The 21,793-nt window shown below is 39.5% G+C and overlaps 2 protein-coding genes across 2 annotated transcripts; both read left to right on the plus strand.

The window, feature by feature from the left end:
* Positions 1-431: 431 nt before the first annotated feature.
* On the plus strand, positions 432-3,421 carry LOC148726150 (uncharacterized). The gene is made up of 5 exons (XM_088726948.1): positions 432-1,150; positions 1,235-1,398; positions 1,796-2,008; positions 2,306-2,410; positions 2,702-3,421. Exons 1-5 carry the CDS (start codon positions 1,123-1,125, stop codon positions 3,197-3,199), a joined length of 1,008 nt encoding a protein of 335 aa, XP_088583074.1. The 5' UTR covers positions 432-1,122; the 3' UTR covers positions 3,200-3,421.
* Positions 3,422-5,190: 1,769 nt separating this feature from the next.
* On the plus strand, positions 5,191-21,130 carry LOC148726151 (NACHT, LRR and PYD domains-containing protein 12-like). The gene is made up of 3 exons (XM_088726938.1): positions 5,191-5,620; positions 12,468-12,563; positions 18,195-21,130. Exons 1-3 carry the CDS (start codon positions 5,554-5,556, stop codon positions 20,405-20,407), a joined length of 2,376 nt encoding a protein of 791 aa, XP_088583064.1. The 5' UTR covers positions 5,191-5,553; the 3' UTR covers positions 20,408-21,130.
* Positions 21,131-21,793: the final 663 nt, after the last annotated feature.

A 21,793-nucleotide genomic window follows, 5' to 3' on the forward strand; every position in this document is an offset into this window, starting at 1 on the left:
ACCCGCCGCTTCCGAAGCAACTTCTAAAATCACGTTTATCGAATTGCTTAATTTACTGGCGAACAATTTCTAATTCCGTCGGGCTGAGAAACCAAGTATCATTCGCTCCGACGAAGGGCTAACGCTCGAAACGTCAGCTTTTGTAATCATTACGGTGGCCAATTTACCATTTCAACTTTGTTGATATATCCAAATTATTTCGTTACTCCCACCGACGCAGCCCCAAACAGTTTCTTTCGAAACTATCAGCCTTTATTCAAGTATCATTGGTTATGACCAGAATCTCGGTCATGACTTTTTTCATTTGTTGGCTCTAACAAGAGCCGTTTTATGGAATCTATTCGGACCTGATTTCACAACTTGCTCTAGTCCAGTTCATGTTCCAGCGCGTCCAGACTCGTCAGTGTTGAATCGATGGTCTTTTTGAGATCATGGTACTCCTTGAAGTACTGCTGCAAAACTATTTGGGCATCGTAGGGAATAGTTGAATCTGCTAGAACATCTAGTAGAATACACAGCATCTGCTGTCTATTTTCTGCTGATCTCTCGACCAATTCTAGACGCATTGTACGTATGGAGTCAATGATAAAAACAGCTTCAAAGTTGTCCATAGTTGATCTAAAACACCTCTGAAGGAACGTGCCACAAATAATATTATCTTAGTGCGGACTTCTTAGGAAAAAACTGCAGTGTACTTGATCGTTTTGTGATTTGTCGATTAGTCGTTGGATTAAAATAAATATTACCATATACTTGTTTTTCTATTGTTCTTTTTTACTCCAATAAAAAAGCGAGATTTTCGATCCTCCTCATTAAGGATTCTTGGTATATAAAGGCATTTTACTCTTCACTGTTTCTCAATCATTTCTAACGACATTGTTTGACCCGAAATGGCTTTAACTGTAAGACAATTGTGCAAAGAAAGCAGCAGACGACCCCGCAAGGCTCTGTTTTTTTTTCCGAGACGAGAAGAAGACGGGAATCGCGCCTACACGCCTCATCATTGGAAATAGTATAGATTTAAAAGAAGGAATGGCGGTGACCGTTAACTGGCAAGGAAGAAAGGTACCCGCTGAACTCTTAGCCTTAAGTGGTAAGTAATGCCTTTCACATCTCGATTACATGGCAGAATTCACAGGAATACATTTGTGTAAGTCAGTTTTATTGCGAATACTCGCTTAAGCGACAAGTCTGAGTTGTAACTAATTGTCGTACTTACGATTTGTTCTTGTAGACGACGAAGAAGTCTTGAATCAGAAAGACTTGGAGTGGTGCGAAATAAACTTACCGCCGTTACCAAGTCTGGACTGCAACCAACAGCCGGATTCAGACTCTAAGGAAATTGCCCAACAACCGTCCCAAAAGAATGAGGTACAGCGGCCCAACAAGTCAACCAAGGTAATTCTGATTACTACATGGTGCTCTTTAGTAACGCGTTTCATAAAAATGTCGATAACGCCGGCCACTTCCAAATTCAAAGTGGTATTTTTACCTTCTTGTGAAGCGTAAATAATTGAAATTAATTATGTAATGCACGAGCTACCTTTATGATTCTATTATAGTTTTATGTCAGAGGGCATTTACCATCTACAGCGATCGTTTTATATAGGTTATAACTATTTTTGAACGTGACTTTTGTTAATAACCCGAACATCAGGAAGTCTAAGATCACGTTTTCTTGCGCGAGACAAAGTGAACGAGCGTGTTTCAACATTGTATTATCACATTTAAGTTTTCAGATGTTATACTACCATAACAGACTTTCGTTTTGATAAATGTTGTATTGATCTTTTAGGTGAAGGCTGGGCAGAAAAAACTTTCCGCAACTCCCGTTGACCCATACCAAGAGTTTTTGGCAGAACAGAAGAAAAGAGAGGCTCAGTGGTGTGAGGAAACTAAAGCAAAGAAAGCACGAAATGAGGAAAAGGAGGCCAAGAGTTTCAGTGCTGGTGCGACTGCAGAAGATGTTGCTTCCATAAAGCTGCTGCTACAAGAGAGTATCTGTAAGGTAAGCATAACAACAATGCGTTACTTGTTGAGAAAATGTCGCTTGGAAAGTCCTTTTCAGTTTTTTTTCTCTGAATTCAACACGCTTAACTACGTTACGGACACCCAGTGTCAACAATGAGTTTCTAAAGCAAGCCTTACCTTTGGATGACGTCTAATTACTTTTTGACTGAGTAATTTATAAATAATCGTCTTAATACGGAAACCTCATTTTACAGACACTTTCTTTGGTTTTGCCTGATGTTTGATTGTTCACTTTTTTTAATTAACTGTTCATTTGTTTGTTTTACTCAAATAGATGATGGAGAAATTCGAGGACGCCCTGTCTGGAGTGGAGAGAAAAATCACAGTCCGATTGGGTAGAATTGAGCAAAGATTGGATTCTTTAGAGCAAAACGTTATGGTAAGTTTTAATGTCTTTTTCGTTTACGCCTTTAAAGACGGAGTTCTCGGTAATGGAACTACTGGTTTGACAAACTTTGTTGCAGAAGACTAAACTGTTTGAGTGCCTCTAAACTCTAATTAAACCGGTTTAAGAATTATAAAACACAGGGTATAATGAAATAAGGCCATCAAAAGCTAGCGGTTTCAATTTATTTTCTACTTACTCGACTTAATCAAACCAAAATGGCCTTTATTTATTTTTTTAATTCCCTTGCTACAAAATGACATATGATTTTTAACTTTTTAATAGATACAACAACCAGAAACTGAGCAGCCATTATCAGCCAGCAGTATCCTTCAGCAGGATGATCTTCAAACTATAGATTCTGTTGCCTTGGCCAGTCTAAACGAAGATATGGACATCTTCGCGCTATCTCCAGAAACACCAACGGTTCCGACTCCGCCTACAGCTTCAACTTCTTCAACCCCTGCAACCCAAAGCTTCCACGCATTAACAGAAGCTCAAGTTGGCGATGAGCTCATTGGTAGCTGCGTGACCCCAAGAAAGCTACCAGTCGTGAAGAACATTCTGCAGAGCGGATCGGAACGGCACAAATGCGCGCTTAAGCTTCTGCCATACTTCTTTACTAAAGATGAGATGAGCACCAGCAACACAGACGGAACACACCAGAAACTTCCCCTAGACACTACGAAACTAAACTCATTAAAAGTGTTAGTTTTTTCTAGATTTCCAGTCGAGTCCTCTGCGGAGAGAGGCAAAATAAATCAAAGGCAAAATAAATGCTAAGTGTCGTTTAAGTAAGCATATTATAAAGCAAGCAGGCGACAGGTAGACTTAAAGAGAGTTTTTAACTAAGGCTTTTCGCGATTGTTTCAATATTTGTTTCTACTATTATGATTGTTGAGGATTCATTGAGATTACTGTAGGCTTCTCGTTTTCAAGTTATTGATGTAAAATGGTTGTAGAGACCTTCAATTTTATTTAAAGTTTTGGTTTTCTTTGTTGGAAGAGGGATGTGATTAGCTTACGAAAACAGATGTTCGTTAGTTAAGACAAGGAGAGCGAGATTTGTTTTCATGATTATGCAAATTTATTTCGAGTGACGTGTACGGCAAAATTTACAAAATCCGTGGCTATCGAGTTTCTCATCTTTTATTTCCATCGATTAAAAGGAAACAGAAATTGCTTTATAAAAGCTGTAATTACACATTACTTTACGAAATCCAATGCTAGATGAAACACGAGCGAAAGAAAGTTGAGTTTTGTTACATGCACATGCAAAATTGTTTCGATTAACCGACGGTGAAATCTACAAAATCAGCGGCATTTCTTAACGTTTTTCACTTGAGAGTGCGTTTTCATTTCAGTCAATACGTAGAAACAATGTAGGAACATGGGAAAAAATGAGTTTGCTTCTCAATTCTATTTTCTTTCTATCGAGAATGTTCAGTCCACATGGTATGATTGACAGATTGCTTCAAACGCATTGCGAGCTCTCCAGGGCGAGACTCGCTCTCGGCTCGCTTCACTCGCCAGTGGATAGCTTAATGGCAGGCTAGTAATTTAATTTTACTTAGTTTTCTATCGTTATCAGTCGAATATTATTAGCATGAAACGTCAGTGTTCCGCATCAACAATTCGTAAAATTGTTCACAACGGTTTCTGATCGATATGTGCATGGCTTCCCGCTGTTCTTTAGCCCTCCTTATCCGTTCAACGTTTTTGTCCATCCGTTTAACGTTTTGAGCAATCTATTAATAGATGCTGTTCAACCGTTTAACGTTTTAAGCCATCCGTTTATTTTTTTTCTCGGCCGTTTAACGGTTCACGGAATCCGTTTTTGGACTTTGCTCTACCATTTAACGCTTTGGACTATTCGTTTAAACGGACATGCAAACCGTTTAAACGCCCTTACTACCCGTTTACTATCCGTTTACAAACCGTTTATTTTGTGGGAAATTAACGTCTCCTACCCCAACCCTGCAACAGACAGGACCTCTATTTATTCGTCCCTATCCGATAAGACTAGAATATCGAACCATTTCTTGATGTTATATAAAGGTAGCAAATTCTTCTCAATTATTCTAAGACCCTGAGTGTTGGTCCAGCCGGGCCTCGAACCCTCGACCTCCCGCACAACAGTCCAGCGCTCTATCCATTGAGCTAACCGGGAGGCGGTTCATCAAATTCTATGGAAATGTTTATATGCTGCTGGTGTTTTGTAGATGCAGTCTGATAATATAGGATAGCTATTGAATCCCTGCATAGGCCTTGATTTTGTTCCAGACATAAAGTATTCAAAGTATTGGGTCTTTTTACAGGAACACAGATTAAGTTGAATTCTTTGTTAGAACCCCACGGAGATGACCTTGGTTAAATGGCTTTTTTCGAGTTTCTGGTAACTTTGCCCAAATTGAATTTAGGCTCATTTATAATACATTCCTTACTTTAATTGATCTCCATAAATGAACATTCTGTTTACAACTACGAACTTACAACAAAGTTATGTGTTGGAACTCTCCTTTGTAAAAAACATTAGAAGTGGTTTTGAAACGCTGAAAACCGTTTCATGTACATAACTGAGAATTCTGCTACTTTTGAAAGTTAGGAAGGTATTCTTTATGATCGGCTATAAAAGTCAAAGTGAGTTACCTGTGCACCACTTGATCTCACGTTTTGTTACAACTCCTTCAAGGTACTGAGCTGGTGCTGCGATGGGGTAGTGGCCGTAAAGGAACAGGTGGTATTCTAAGGTGGGGAGGGGGGGGGGAAAGGGGCTTCTAATGTCTTAAGTGGCAAGGGGTCTCCTTGGCCGCAGCTCACCTCCGTGCACCTTAACTCGAGGACAAAGGAGAGGAAGGAAGCACGATAACCTGGACTACATTGTATTGCCCCCTGAAAATCTCTTTAGTGCCCTAAGATAACCTTGGTGGAGGAGCGTCTTTGAGTTTGTTGCCAATTTTTCTAATTTTCATGTTCTTTACTGACAAGGGAAGCGGATAAGATGAAAGATAAACCTCTCCCAAAAAAAATTGATGTTTTCTTTCTTAATGTTACCAAGTTAGAAATACCATGTTGAAATAAACTCAAGCTACAAATGTACATGTTTGCTATTAATACTAGGTTCAAGTAAATTTCAAATGATGAAACGAAAATCGGATGACTTGACGAGCGGGCTTCCACATAACAAGAGACCTAGGATGGAAGGTAAACGTTTTTTATGTTGTAAATGTTAATACAAGTATATGTATGTTCTGTGAAGTCAAAAGGAGACACAATTCTTTATTAAATTTCTGGGGGTGATCATATCACCTAGAACCTCATGGAAAATTCAACTTGACAACAGGTTAAAGATAGATTACAATGTGATGCCAGAGAGGCAACTTGAGACACATTCTTTTGACAATGGTTGGGTCTCGCCTGCACTGGTAGCAACACAAAATAGAGCAAACAGCTACAAAGCCAAATGTCGTGTCTTCTTCCGCCAAGAATAACAACGAGTTGTTTCTTTAGTTTATTCTGTAGGTCTCTTGATTTAAGGTTTTCAAGTGTAGTCACGAAATCTCGAGTTTTTAGTCCGCGTTTTGGTCCGAGTTTTGGTCCGTGTTTTGGTCGGAGTTTTGGTCCGATTCCATGGGAACTTCCGGGTTATAAACACAGCAGATGGGTCCCATGATCAAATTAGTTCTCTACAAAATTACAAGATACATTATCCAATTTAAAATGACTGCACTTCGAGTAATATTAATAAGGACACTTTCTAAATGGATAATAAGAAATATTTTGGATTAATATGAACATTTTTCATATCTATCTTGCCTTTTATTGATTTCTTTTCTTCTTTCTCATCTCTGCGTGATAAACAAAACAATAGGTCGCTTGGAGCGATGAATCGGCTTTCGGCGACAACATTTTTGTAGATGGGCGTGGGGATTTTTCTCTCTTAAATGCTGTTTTATGGTGTCATTAAGTATGGAAAAGCTTCAAAGTGTTCAATTCAGGCGTCAACCATGGGTTGAAGGCGTAAATTCCGTAAATAATCGAGTCCGCTTTTTGTGCATTGTTGGCTGGAGTTTTCGGAACTGAGCATATTACGTTGACCGGCTGTACTAGAAGTTGGCCGAAACCGCAACATACTTCTATATCTCCATACTCCTCCAACCTACTCTAGTTGGTTAGCTTGAATAAATATATCGTTGGGAAGAAATTGGAATTTTGCGCTGAGCCCAGATTAAAGTTGCATATTTACGGTCATGACGGCAAAAGCAAAGTAGGTGTCAAACTGAAGAGTAATTTTCAGTGTAAAAAAAAAAAAACGGTTGAAAAAGAAAAACGTATATGCTTTGCTCTCACAAAGGATCGATCTAAATACGCGAAGCAAAAAAATTCCTCAAACGAGAGTTTTGTGAAAAGACGAGTAATTCAATTGGTGCCATTTTTGATGAGCGGCGCTGTTATAAAACAGGCCTTTGAAGTACTGAAGCGATTTGCGCTTGGAAAAAACCATGTTTTACAATATTTCGAAAAACCAGTGTGGTATCTATAGTTTGACTCGACACCTTACGAGAACTATTTTTATTAGAGATGGTTATGATCCCACTGGAAGGATTGAGAACATTCGCCAACTCTATAAAACCCGCGAGGGTACGACAAACCTCCTTCCCTGGTGTGAAGACTTGAACTTTTCTTTTGGAGACCTCTACACCAGACTTAAAGTCATCTACAAAGAGAAAACGAGAGGAACAGCTACGGAACGAGTCGTCACGATGTCTGAAATCTTCAACCCGCACGAAGAATGTGAAGAGCCAAGAGTTGTGTTAATAGAAGGGAAGCCTGGTATGGGAAAGACAACTTACTGCAAAAGAATTGTTTTCGACTGGGCCACTGAAAAACGCGCAACCGGAAATTACTTCGCAAAATTCCGCATAGTGCTTTTGATTAAATGTCGTGAAGTTCAGTCTGACCTTTGGGAAGCCATTGATGATCAACTTCTACCTCGAGATATCGGTGACGACCAAAGAAAGAGATTCCTCGACTTCATTCGCCACAATCAATCTAAAGTTCTCCTGGTACTCGATGGATTGGATGAAGTTTCTGAGATGAAGCTACCAATGTTTTCAGCAATTATTCAAGGCCGAGCGCTGCCAAAATGTCGCGTGGTTGTAACTGCACGGCACGAGGTTGGAGTCAAAGTTCGAAAATACTGCGACACGCTGATAGAGGTGGAGGGATTCACTGAAGAAGATGTGAAAACCTTCATCAAAAAGTACTTCAGAAGGAAGACAAACCTGGCCGAACAGCTTATCGGACGATTGCATGACGATAAAACCTTACATGAAATTTCGACGAGTCCTCTCAACATTGCGCTTCTTTGTCTGGTCTATGAAGATTTGAGAGGTGTATTTCCTGAAAGCAGAAGTAAGCTGTACATGGACATAGTGGATTGTATACTAAGAAGATACAGAGCAAAGAAACAACTTTCAGAAGTCGAAGAGGACCCTGTTGGACTTTACGAAAGCCAACTGAACCACCTTGGCTCGATAGCTTTGAAAGGTTTATTAGAAGACAACTTGGACTTTGACGACAATGAGCTTGGAAAACACAAAGGAAGTGATCCACCAGAACTTGGATTTCTCTCTGTTCAGCCCGGACGCAGTAAACTCCGAGCTACTAGACGTTATGGCTTTCTTCACAAGACTTTTCAAGAGTTCTTCGCCGCCTTGAATCTCGTTTGTCAGCTTATCAATAAGGAAATTAGCACGGACAGCATAGCTGTTGACAGACGATATCGCCACGAGCTGTAAGAAGTGCTTCTATTCACATTTGGCATTCTAGCCCCACGGTGCGAGGAAACAGCAGAGAACCTTACGAAAAGTATGGCGACACAGTTAAACCGGGAAGTCCGGAATAGGGAAGCCGGAAATAGTATGACTGTTATATAAGAGTGCATTTATGAATGCAAAAATGAAAATTATTAGAAGACAACTTGGACTTTGACGAGAAGGAGCTTGGAAAAAAAAAAAGGAAAGCGATTTACCTGGATTTGCATTTCTGTTAGTTCAGCCCTGAGGTAGTAAACTAAGACCGACTAAACGTTATGGCTTTCTTCACAAGACTTTCCAACAATTCTTCGCAGCACTCTGTCTCGGTTGTCAGCTTATCAAGAAATAAATAAGCACAGACAGCATAAATGCTGACAGACGATATCGCTATCAGCTGAGAGAAGTGCTTCTGTTTACATTTGGCATTCTGGCAGCGCAGTCCCAGGAAAAATTCATCTCTAGAAATGTTATTTCTGAACGGAAATAACATTTGTGAAGCTGGTGCTGCTGCTCTGGCTAAGTAATTATTTGAAAGAAAACACATCTCTAGAAGTGTCGAATTGACCTTTGAATTATTTTGGTAATTCTGGTGCTGCTGCTGCTCTGACTGCTGTGCGAGAGTGTCATCCATCTCTAACCGAGTTAGATGGGCTTCCCCTGAAATTTTATACTCTGTGCTCTGACCAATTTTAAGAAGTGATAATGTAGCGAATAATCAGGGATTCGCGGCTCTTACCCTAAGCAGGGTAGATCATGGTACAGTAGCTTCTAATTATCGATATAAATATTAATGCAAGACTTATGTAGCATCTATTCACTAAGATTATTTAATTTAGTAAGAGCTTCATTTGAACGATAAATGTACTTCTTAAGACTTTTAACTGATGTAAATAAAAGTATTTTCAGCAGAATTTCAAGGTTTCTCCATGTATTCTCTATGTGTGTTTAGTTATTTTTTTCCTGCATTCTTCCGGAAAATCTGTTTGATCTCGATGCCCCTTCGTTTTCTGTTTCCTTACTTCATGTCAACTTTTTTGCTTGAGATCTTTTGGAAATTGACGCAATTGGTTCAATGTGGTATGTATGCTTTAGGAATTCGGTTTTACTTTGGTAATGATTACTGGATGAACGAGTGAATTGTCTTGCTAATTGAAAAAAGGCGAAAGGAAAAAAAAGAGAAAAAAAAGGACACTGGCGGCAGCCACAGATTATGCAGGTGTTCGAACTTTCCCTACCCTACCCTACTCATCAGATATTGTCAACTGTTAATTTTATCAGAGAATTTCTGGGAAAAGAATTGGAGAGGAAAAGGAAGAAAACATGGGGAGGGGGAATTCAAACCCGGGATTATAAAACAGGTTCACCAGACTTAAAATAACATAAAGGGAATGGAAAAAAATGTGCGACGATGGAAGAGGATGAACAAGAGAGGAAAAACTGCGGTAAAGTTATGTATGTCACAAGTAGTCAAAAGACGTCTATGCATAATGAATCAAAGATCACGGACTCGATCAAACAGGGTTGTTCGGGTAATCCCGCGCTAGAATAATATTTTTTTTCCGCAAGCTCCTTACGGGAGTTACCCCATGACATCGAAACCCGCTTGAGATATGGCGGACATGGCGCACGGGCTGATCAATAGAACACGCTGAAAAAGAAAGATTGTAAGATGAGGTCATTATTAAATTGCCTTGGAGATCAGTGGATTCTGTAGTAGCCCAGGTACCCCCACCCCACCCCACCCCGCTAAGATAAGGTGCGGCTCTTGACAGGGCTAGGACCTAGTCTCGTACCCAGACCCTAGAGGTAAACGAGAGGATCTGGGTAATGAATTAGTCAGGACATTCCGGGTGAATGAAATGAAACTAAAATGAGTGAATGTGAATGAAATGGCACTTTCATTTCACTGTCGGACAGTGAAGCGAATCGTGATGGCGCTAATGCCGAGTCTCCTTTTCCGTTGTTTTTCTCTTTTTTTTTGCCTCATTTAAGAACTCTAGCCCAAGTGAAAAGGTGGGAAAATTGTCTTCGTTTTGGGACTGGTGGGCCAAGTCTCTGTTTGTATCCATTATTGTAGCGAAATGTATTAGCTTTTCCCCGCGCTAACCATGGCCACTCGGGCGAAAAAGAGAAATTTCTAGCGAAGCGGTTTGCTCACACTATCAGCATACACTATCGGGACTTTGAGCACGCTTACGTATACTGAATTTGATTGCGCGGCTCTGTGGCAAAAATAAAAATTGCTCTTTGAGGCAAAAGAAGCAGACTTTGCTTTATCGTTTTTCTAGAAGTGAAAATATCATCCGGGAAATCTAAGATAGGCTGATCGTATTAAGCATGAAAAACGGGATCTCTTCTTACGTTATCAGTTATTGTCAATTTAATCTCAGTGGGAGTAGTACGGTTGACGGTTAAATCTTATGGCCTTTGACAGAAGAAGTTTCTTAGTAGGAGGAAGATGTTTCTTATTAGATATTTCTTATAAACGGAAATAAGATGTTCTAGAAGTGCCTGAATATTATCACAGGATCAGTCTTAACTTCCCACGGCAGTGAGGAGCGTAATATAAATGAACTACAGTGTAAGCATCATGAAAATGAGAAAAAATTAGAAAAAACCGCAACAAACTCTTGGAACAAACTCTTCTTCGACGAACTTAGTACTGTTTGACATTCAGGGAATGGCTGCCCAGGTCTTACAACCTTTCTTGAAGACGTTGCATGCACACGATAAACTCGGCCACAATCTTCACCGCCACCGAGCTGCGAAAATTGGCACATTTTGGCGTACAACAAAACAATTGAGTAATTTCTATTTTTCCTTATTTTTTTGTAACCCAATGAATGATCTGAATTTTATCTTATTCTAAATTTGAACCCAACGAATGATCTAATTTTTAACGCAATGAATGAAAATGCTAAATTATTCTGTGTTTTAAGATATTAATAAGATAAAATCGCACGTGATCTTATTTAGATGAAACAATGGGACAGTAAAGGATGTGCAACCTAGGGTGAGAAGGAGGAAAGGGGCTTCTAATATCTTGAGAGATAAGGGGTCTCCCTAGCTACAGCCCACCTCCATGCACCTAAACACTAGATAGGAGAAATGGAAGGAATGGAACCATTTTAACCTTAATAACATTGTATTGCCCCCCTAAAATTCTCTCTACCGTCCTAAGATGACCCTGGTGGAGGTGCTTCCTAGAGTTTGTTGCGGCTTTTTCTAATTTTCATGTTGCTTACACTGTAGCTCATTTATATTACGCTCCTCACTGCCGTGGGAAGTTAAGACTGATCCTGTGATAATATTCAGGCACTTCTAGAAGGCTTTGCACTTCTTTCCGGTTTTGAGTTGATGATGTTAGAGTCACGTTATGGTTATGGTTACCTTAGATATTTGAGTTATGATCGTTGGATCCTAGGCTGTTCATGGGCCAAACCATTTCTTTCTTTCATTTGCAGTGCTAATACACTAAGACTTTTCACCGAATTACGGTCTTTTTGTCCAATAGTCTTTTCGTCCAAATCTTTTCGTTCCAAAGTTTTTTCATCTAGGTCTGTTCGTCTAAATGTTAAGTCTTATCTGGGAGCATTTAAGTAACTTTTAGAAGGCTAGATAAGGCTATATAAAGAACTTATTAGTGCGAGCCGTTGCCATTTTGGTTTCGATAGCTCTTACTACTCACTGATCCTCGTTTACAAATTCAACATCGTTAATTACGATAAATACACAGAGAAGATGTTTATTTGGGGTCATTTTTGGGTTAGGTTTATTTGTTAATCATTTTTGGTTAGTTTTACTTCTTTATCATGTTGGAATATGTTGTTGGTTGTATCGGACACTAATTGATGTTACCCATAGTTGTCTATTACGCACAATAGACGCTTAACAACAAGCCTAATATTCCCATTTCTTTTGCGCGAAATAATTAAACGGCAAGTCTTTACTTTTGTCACTATTTGATAAAATATATCTTGTTACTACTTCATTTAAAACAATGTTACAACTTTGACGAAAAGACTTGATATTGGACAAGTGGACCAAAGACTTCAGATGAAAAGTACTTAGACGGAAAGACTCTTGGACGAAAAGACCGGATACTCTTTTCACCAACTCATCACTTTACCGATCCAACTCCCCCCCACCCCCACCTCCTCCTTGATTTGCGGCATCTTTACCTAAATGTCCCAATTTTCAAAACTGACATAAACATTACCTTCTATCATCAGACCCAAACAGACAAGAGTTGCAGCAGATCAGTAGTGAAGTGCGAAACATTAGAGAAAAGTTGGACACTCAGCTGAGAGAGGACACGAGGAATGCAGGTAAGAACTCAATCAGTACTACATGATAGGAAATTCAATTAAAACTGATATGATAGTCTGCGAAATATGTAAGATAAACCTCTTCTACATTTTTTTCATAATTTTCTACGGGTAGTACTTAGCGATTCCATCCATTATCAGTTGTCTCCCACCCCACCCTGCCCCCATCCTTAGGATCAAAATGTGCACCACGTTGAATCCACTCCACCAGAAGCTGCAATGTAATGATCTCCATTACAAAGGGAAAATCAAATTCCAATCTCGCCATCATCATCGTCCAGCTTCTTTTATTTTGCGTGGTATTTTCGAAGTCGCGCAGTTGTTTTGTACCAGCGAGAAATTTTTGAAAAATGTCCTTGGAATGTCGAAGACATAGCAGTTGAAGGGTCAGGTAAGAAATTTACAGAATTTATTCTATCGCGAGATCCTCCTAAACAACTCTCTCATGCAGAATGTTTTTGAAGCAATAGTGGACCACGAGGTATGGAAGTCAGTCCTACGAAAAAGTCTTTAACCAAAACTGATCTTGCAGGTGATTCAAACGATTTTTTTGGACTGTATTTCAAAATGAAAAAAAGGCTCATAACCTATGCAGACTAAATTACTTGTATAAATTGACCTTCAGAGTTGATCAGTGTTCCGCGTAGAAAGTGAGGCCCACGAACTGATCCCAAATCGTGCAATATTATCCAAGCTTTAAGAATCATTGGATCCAAGAGGAATACATTTGTAATTCGAAATCAGAAAAATGCAAATTAAGTCTTAATCTCGTACCAAAATTCAAGAAAACATGATTGGAAACTTACCTCTGTGGCGGGTCGTGAAAACAGATTTCTCTCTTCAGGCTAGCAGATTCGGGTAAGCGAACAGATTATAAAAAACCTACTTCTCTCTTTACTGATTCTTCTCAAGAACTGGTTTAAAGCATGATAAGCTAACACTTTAAAATCATTTTACGGAATTAATGTCATCACGAGTCGTGTAATTAAAATATATCTGTCATCATCATCGGCAACTAAACGAAACAATCAGAACTGATCGTGGCCAGATGAACAGTGAAGACGGCCGACAAGTGAGTGACAACGTGAACTCAGGGGTGGAACATCCGGATGAGACGCAGAATCAGGGTCAGTTCCACAACACTATCAGGACGATGTTACTTTTTTTTTTCAATAACTCCTCTACAAGGTTTACAATAAAATTCTAACCAGCTCACAGGCACTCTACCCTTAAAGAGGGTGTGAAAAGTGCATCTTAACTTTACACCCACGTCCAAAGTCTGTGGCTACCAGTATGTGATCAACTGTTTTCACGGCTAGGTAACCTAAACCAGTTGGCATGTACTTAAAAGAGGTGGGTTGTTACTCCACCCTCATGACAATGAAATAAAGTTGCATTATAAAAATAATTTGTTATTCGATCCAGTGTCAATGAGGGTAGCTCTGAGGGGACTGCCTGCATGAGCTCCTTACAGACCTCATTGATAATGCGCTCAAGGTAGAAATCTGTCCTCTTCCAAGAACATCGTTCTTTAATACGAACACCAATCCGGCAAACCGTTGAAGCGAAGGTCTTTGCCTTCACTGGTCGCAACACAAATAGAAAAAAGAGCTAAAAAGCCAAATGTCTGTCTTTTCCCGCCAAGAATAAGTACGAAACGTTCCTTAAGTTTATTTTGTAAGTCTCGTGAGTTATGTTCTCTAGGTGCAATGACGAGATCTCGAGCTTTTGGTCCGTGTTTTCATCGTTCCTCCCTTGGAGGTTTACATGTTCTTTATTTTTCTGTCGCTGTGGTGCGGGTACTTTTCAATTCAAGGGCCATAGGCGATGTTCTCAGCTCGAGAGCGCTGAACGGCCTTTTTTCCTGCATTAATTCCTTTTTTCCTATTTATTCCTTTTTTCCTATTTAGGTCCTAAGGACTGAAAATACGTCTCACTCGTTCGAGCTCTTTCTTCCCGCGTAACTCTGCTTACACGTATATTTACTCCAAATGTATGCTCAATGTACACCCATCATACCCTACTTAGTTGCATCTTTGCTTTGGGTTTGACATCTATCGTCCAGTTTTCCCGTTAAATGTTTTAATGATGTTTTGATGATGTATGTACGTGTTCAAAGCCCAAACTCGAGTCACGAGTCGTGAACCAGAATCTTAGGGTCGGTTATTTACCCGAGGTCTAACCCAAACCCCGGTTTTACGCAAACAGTGAGCCGCAGGGATTCTCTAAGTGACGGTGGATTTAACTCAATAAATTTCCATACATTGCTAACTTTCCACCTTCTTGACACTGTCAAAAATAAATGTTCAGATAAAAGATTCAACTAAAATGAAGATGGTTTAGATGGCAGTTTTGTAAAAAAAATGCTAAACTTCGTTTAAATAACCAGCCGTGATGAAAAGTCGTTATTGGTTGGCTAGCTAGGAGTGGGCGGGGAGAAGGAAATGAAGGATTTAGGGGGGATCATAACATGGTTTTCGGGAGAAATCAAAGGGAGGTCAGTCGTCGCCAAAAAATGCAAAAGGGGAACTATAGAAAACCTTTTCTTTTTTCGACGACTTTACAATTTATTAAAAGAAAAAAAATAGGCGGGCGTGATTAGTTTCCTTGTCAAAATTCTAAACTGTATCAGAGCTACTGTAATTTTCGATGCAGCGTTCGGTGGCCTTTACTTTTGGTGCCTCAAGAAAGGGTGCCTGTGCAAAACAAGCTCATTAGGGATAGGGCGCTTATTTTTCTTCTCAGAAACAGAAGAATATGCAAAAAAAAAAAAGCTTGAATTGTTCCATTAATATAGAAGACTACAGAACAGACTTGTCCAGGGATCCTGCAAGACTAAAACTACCGACAAGGCAATGGTCGCAAACGAGATTATTCGTTTGAAGAAACTGTGCACTCACGTGGTTACCGTTTTCTGTAACGAGGCTTTAAATGAGAACTGAAAGGAAAATGAACTACGGTTGATCTCGTTGCAAATATACTCTAGCAGTGCCATCACTGAAACAGAATCGGGGCGCTTAACAGAACATGAGTGCTTATCCAGTAGGAGTGCTTATCAGAATAGGGGCGCTCATTAACAAAAACCAGATTCGAGAGGGGCCCTTCTTAGAGAAGGAGAACAAAGACGCTAAATCAATGATTATGGTACTTTGCCATGCCTGGGAAACATTTTGCGAAATGGGTGACGATAGCTCAGATTGGCTGTAATTGACTCATCTTAATTTTAAAGGCTCACGGAATGTGTAACATTTCTTAAGCTAACCCATGTTCTTCTGTATTTTAAAATGCGATAAAAAAAGCCTGGACTCCCATTTCTGTGCTTCACAACCTTTTAGACAAATTTAATTTTTTGACTGGGTAATAATTGAAATTGCTGGGGCTGATTATACCACTAAGAACTTCGTGCAAAATTCAACTTGACAACGGGTTAAGAGATATATTACAATGTGAGGCCAGAGATGCAACTTGAGATATTATTTTGACCTCGTTGGGTCTCGTCTATACTGGTAGCAACACAAAATAGGACAAACAGCTAAAGAGCCAGATGTCGTGTCTTTTCCCACCAAGAATAAGTAGGAAAAGTTTCTTAAGTTTATATTTTCCAGGTGTAGTCACGAAATCAGTCGAGTTTTTGGTCACGTTGTTTTCGTTATTCCTCCCTTGGAGGTTTATCAATTCTATATTTCTATGTCGCTGTGGTGCGGAGGTTTTTAAATTCAAGGGTTATAGGCGATGTATTCCGCTTGAGAGAGCTGAATGTGCCCTTTTCTGCAATTATTAAGGGCTGAAAATACTTATCACTCGTTCGAGCTCTTTCTTCCCGTGTGACTCTGCATACAAGCTTATTTACTCCAAATGTATGCTCAATCTACGCAGATTGAGCCTCAGTTAGTTGCATCTTTGCTTTGGGTTTGACCGTCTATCGTGCTGTTGTCGCGTTAACTATTTAACCTTTGACCCAAATCTAATTTTGCGAATCAATAATAATTGACAAGTGGTAGCTTCCATGGATCTGCGCGTAAATTTCGTGTAAACTGAAAAGTTTTCTTCTCTGATTTTTCTTGATAGGGTGGCCATCGGAAAGACTTCGAAATATCAGATATATATCACAGTTCAAACTATGTCATAGCGGTAACTTCTTTAGTATGTCAGACACGTTTTGAAAAATTGCTACTCATCATAACAATCAAATAGAATGTCAATCAAAACCAAGTCACACCCGCCAAACGATAAGATTTTTGCTCGATAGCACTTGATTTTAAAAGGATTGAGAGGCACACGATATTCTTACAATTACTTCGAATTATCCTCGATGCCTTCTAGTTGGGGTCTTTTCTATAGTCATCTATGTTCAAAAAACCGCCAGGCGGCAAGAAGCTGAAAGTAGGATCGAGAAGCCACTCACCGGCTGCGCCGTGGAAAACTACCAGGCCGATTACAAACTACAAACTATAGCGTCAGTTTTGCGCGTAGGAGAGAGGAAATTTTCATTTTGAAATAAATACAACTTGGTAAAACTTGATTTTCGGACGATCTCGTCATTGAATTTCGCATGATTACGTTGCGTGACACAATATTAATAAAGTTTGTAAGCAGTTCCTTTCACTTTATAAAGTCTTGAAAAATCGATGAAAATAATAATCTACTTGGCATATTTAGTGTGTTTTCGTGAATATACTATTTTCTGGCGATTTCACGGGAGCTTTTGGATAATAAACACAGCAGATGGGTCCTTTGAATAAGTTAGTACAGTATAAAATTAGAGAATACATTATCCACTACAAAATTAGTGCACTTCAAGTAATATTAATAAGGAAACTTTTTAAATGGATAATAAGAAATATTTTGGATTAACATGACCAATTTTCATATCTATCTTGCCTTTTCGTGATTTCTTTTCTTGTCTCTCTTTACTGCGTGATAAACATAACAATAGGACACTTAGAGCGATGAATCACCTTTCGGCGGCAACATTTTTGTAGATGGGTGTAGAGATTTCTCTCCCCTAAATGCTGTTTCATGGTATCATGAAGCATGAAAAAGCTGCAAAATGTTCAATTCAGGCGTCAACCATGGGTCGAAGGCGTAAATTTCGTAAATAATTGACTCCGCTTTTGGGCATTGTTGGGTGGAATTTTCGAAAATGTGCATATGACGTTGATCGGCTGTACAAGAAGTTCGCCGAAACCGCAAGATATTTTTATATTTCCATACTCCTCTAACCCATTTTAGTTAGTTTGAATAAATATATCATTGGGTAGAGGTTGGAATTTTGCGCTGAGCCGATGTAAAAGTTGCATATTTACGGTCATAGTGGCAAAGGCAAAGTAGGTGTCAAATTGAAAATAATTTTCAATGTAAAGAGCCGTTATAAAAGAAAAACTTAGGTGATTTTTTCTCACAAAGGATCGATCTAAATGCGCGAAAGAAAAAAATTCCTCAAACAAGAGTTTTGTGAAAAGACGAGTAATTCAATTTGTGCCATTCGATGATCGGCGCTTTTAAAAAACGGACCTTTGAGCGCTGAAGGGACTTTCGCTTGCATGGAAAAAATGTTTTGCAATATTTCGAAAAACCAAGGTGGTTTCGACAGTTTGACTTAACACCTGACGAGAATTATTTTTATTTTAGATGCCTTTGATCCCACCGAAATGATTGAGAACATTTCTCAACTCTACAAAACCCGCGAGGGTACGATGAACCTCCTTCCCTGGTGTGAAGACTTGAACTTTTCTTTTGGAGACCTCTACACCAGACTTAAAATCACCTACAAAAAGAAAACGAGAGGAACAGCTACAGACCGAGTTGTCACAATTTCTGAAATCTTCAACCCGCACGAAGAATGTGAAGAACCAAGACTTGTATTAATAGAAGGGAAGCCTGGTATGGGAAAGACAACTTACTGCAAAAAGGTTGTTTTCGACTGGGTCACTCAAAAACGCGCAGCCGCAAATTCCTTCGCAAAATTCTGCATAGTGCTTTTGATTAAATGTCGTGAAGTTCAGTCTGACCTTTGGGAAGCCATTGATGATCAACTTCTACTTCGAGATATCGGTGATGACCAAAGAAAGAGATTCCTCGACTTCATTCGCCACAATCAATCTAAAGTTCTCCTGGTACTCGATGGATTGGATGAAGTTTCTGAGAAGAAGCTACCAATGTTATCAGAAATTATTCAAGGCCGAACGCTGCCAAAATGTCGCGTGGTTGTAGCTGCACGGCAAGAGGCTGGAGTCAAAGTTCGAAAATACTGCGACATGCTGCTAGAGGTGGAGGGATTCACTGAAGAAGATGTGAAAACCTTCATCAAAAAGTACTTCAGAGAGAAGACAAACTTGGCCGAACAGCTTATCGAACGACTGGATGACGATAAAACCTTACATGAAATGTCGACGAATCCTCTCAACACTGCACTTATTTGCCTGGTCTATGAAGATTTGAACGGTGTATTTCCTGAAAGCAGAAGTAAGCTGTACATGGACATAGTGGATTGTATACTAAGAAGATACAGAGCAAGGAAACAACTTTCAGAAGTCGACGAGGCGGACCTTGTTGTACTTTACGAAAGCCAACTGAACCACCTTGGCTCGATAGCTTTGAAAAGTTTATTAGAAGACAACTTGGACTTTGACGAGAAGGAGCTTGGAAAACACAAAGGAAGTGATCTACCTGAACTTGGATTTCTCTCTGTTCAGCCCGGAGGCAGTAAACTCCGAGCTACTAGACGTTATGGCTTTCTTCACAAGACTTTCCAAGAGTTCTTCGCCGCTTTGAATCTCGTTTGTCAGCTTATCAAGAAAGAAATTAGCACAGACAGCATAGCTGTTGACAGACGATATCGCCACGAGCTGAAAGAAGTGCTTCTGTTCACATTTGGCATTCTTGCCGCACGGTGCGAGGAAACAGCAGAGAACCTTATGAAAAGTATGGCGACACAGTTAAACCGGGAGGTCGAGCAAAGGGAAGCCGAAAATAGTATGACTGTTATATTAGAGTGCATATATGAATGCAAAAATGAAAATAATTTCCATGTAAAATTGGCCCGCGCTCTTGGACCTTGTCTTCAAATTGAAACCATTACTGTTTGGCCCACATTAAGATTAGAGGGGGCTAAAACTATCTTACTAACCAACATTCTTAGAACAAATACAAGTATGACAGCGTTGCATTTGTTTGGTAATGAAATTCGTGATGACGGTGCCGCTACTCTCGCTAATTGTTTGAAAGGGAAGACATCTCTGAAAGAGTTGAATTTGTCTGTCAATAAAATTGGTGATGACGGTGCTGCTGCTCTGGCTGAGTTTTTGAAAGAAAATAAATCTTGGGAAACGTTAGACTTGGGGGAAAATGCCATTGGTGAAGCTGGTGCTGCTGCTCTAGCTGGTTGTTTCAAAGAGAATACATCTCTGACATATTTGAGTTTGAGTTATAATAAAATTGGTGATGACGGTGCTGCTTCTCTGGCTGAGTGTTTGAAAGAAAATAAATCTCTGCAAAGGTTAGACTTGGATGAAAATGACATTGGTGAAGCTGGTGCTGCTTCTCTGGCTGAGTGTTTGAAAGAGAATACATCTCTGACATATTTGAGATTGAGTTTTAATAAAATTGGTGATGACGGTGCTGCTTCTCTGGCTGAGTGTTTGAAAGAAAATAAATCTCTGCAAAAGTTAGACTTGGATGAAAATGACATTGGTGAAGCTGGTGCTGCTAGTCTGGCTGAGTTTTTGAAAGAAAATTCATCCCTGAAAAGTATAAATCTGAACAGAAATAACATTGGTGAAGCTGGTGCGGCTTCTCTGGCTGAGTGTTTGAAAGAAAACATATCTCTAACTGTGTTGTATTGATCTCTAATTAACAAATGGTAAACACCACAGCGTACACTATTGAGTTATGGATGCACGCGGGAGGTTGCTAAGCACGAAAGAAGCGTAAGAGTCGCTCGAGGCGATAGCCGAGAGTGACTCTAGCTTCTTTCGTGCTTAGCAACCTCCCAAGTGCATCCATAACTCAATAGTGTACGGTGTGGTGTTTACCATTTGTTTTATAACATAACATTGATACATTGTAGCTAAAGAGTTCCCTTTTATTTAACAAATCTTACGTGACCAGAAAAAACAAGCGCGCGCGGAAAATAGTCTTTGCATTTGCTCACGTCAGCAGCGTACACCCATGGGCAAATGGGAGACGCTAAATTGACCAATCAGAGCGCGCGCTTTACTTTGGTTATGTTATAAATTACTTTGGTAATTCTGGTGCTGCTGCTCTGACTGCTGGGCAAGAGTGTCAATCATCTCCAACCGAGTTAGATGGGCCTCCCCTGATATTTTATACTCTGCCTTCTGACCAATTTTAAAAAGCAATAATGTAGCGAATGATCAGCGATTGACGACTCTTACCCTAAGCAGGGTAAATGTACAGTAGCTTCTAATCATCGATAACAATATTAATGCAAGACTTTGGTAGCATATATTCACTAAAATTATTTACTTTAGTAAGAGCTCCATTTGAATGATAACTGTATTTCTTAAGTCTTTTAACCGATGTAAATAAAGGTATTTTCAGCAGAATTTCAAGTTTTCTCCAAGTATTCTTTATGTGTGTTTAGTTTTTTTTTTTTTTCTGCATTCTTCCAGAAAATCCGTTTGATCACAATGCTCCTTAGTTTACTGTTTCCTTACTTCATGTCAACTTTTTTGCTTGAGATCTTTTAGAAACTGACGCGATTGGTTTAATAGGGTATGGATGCTTTAGGAATTGGGTTTTACTTTGGTCACGATTACTGGATGAACGAGCGAATTGTCTTGGTAATTGAGAAAAGGCGAAAGGAAAAAAAAGAGAGAAAAAGGACACTGGCGGCAGCCACAGATTATGCAGGTGTTCAAACTTTCCCTACCCTACCCTTCTCCTCAGATATTGTTAGCTGTTAATTTTATCAGAGAATTTCTGAGAAAGGAGTTGCAGAGGAAAAGCAATAAAACCTGGAGAGGGGGAATTCAAACTCGGGACTGTAAAACAGGTTCACGAGCCTTTAAATAACATGAACGATTGGGAAAAAACGTGCGACGATGGAAGAGGATAAAGAAGAGAGGAAAAACAGCGTTAAAGTTATGTATGTTGTAGGTTTTCAAGTGTAATACAACGGCAATTTCACGAGTCAGGTAAAGAATTTTCCTTGAATCGCAGAACTTAATAAAAGAAGGAAAATCTATGAAACTACAGGAACATTGTTT

The sequence above is a fragment of the Stylophora pistillata genome, chromosome 7, assembly GCF_964205215.1.
Source record: "Stylophora pistillata chromosome 7, jaStyPist1.2, whole genome shotgun sequence".
Classification (NCBI taxonomy): Eukaryota; Metazoa; Cnidaria; class Anthozoa; order Scleractinia; family Pocilloporidae; genus Stylophora; species Stylophora pistillata.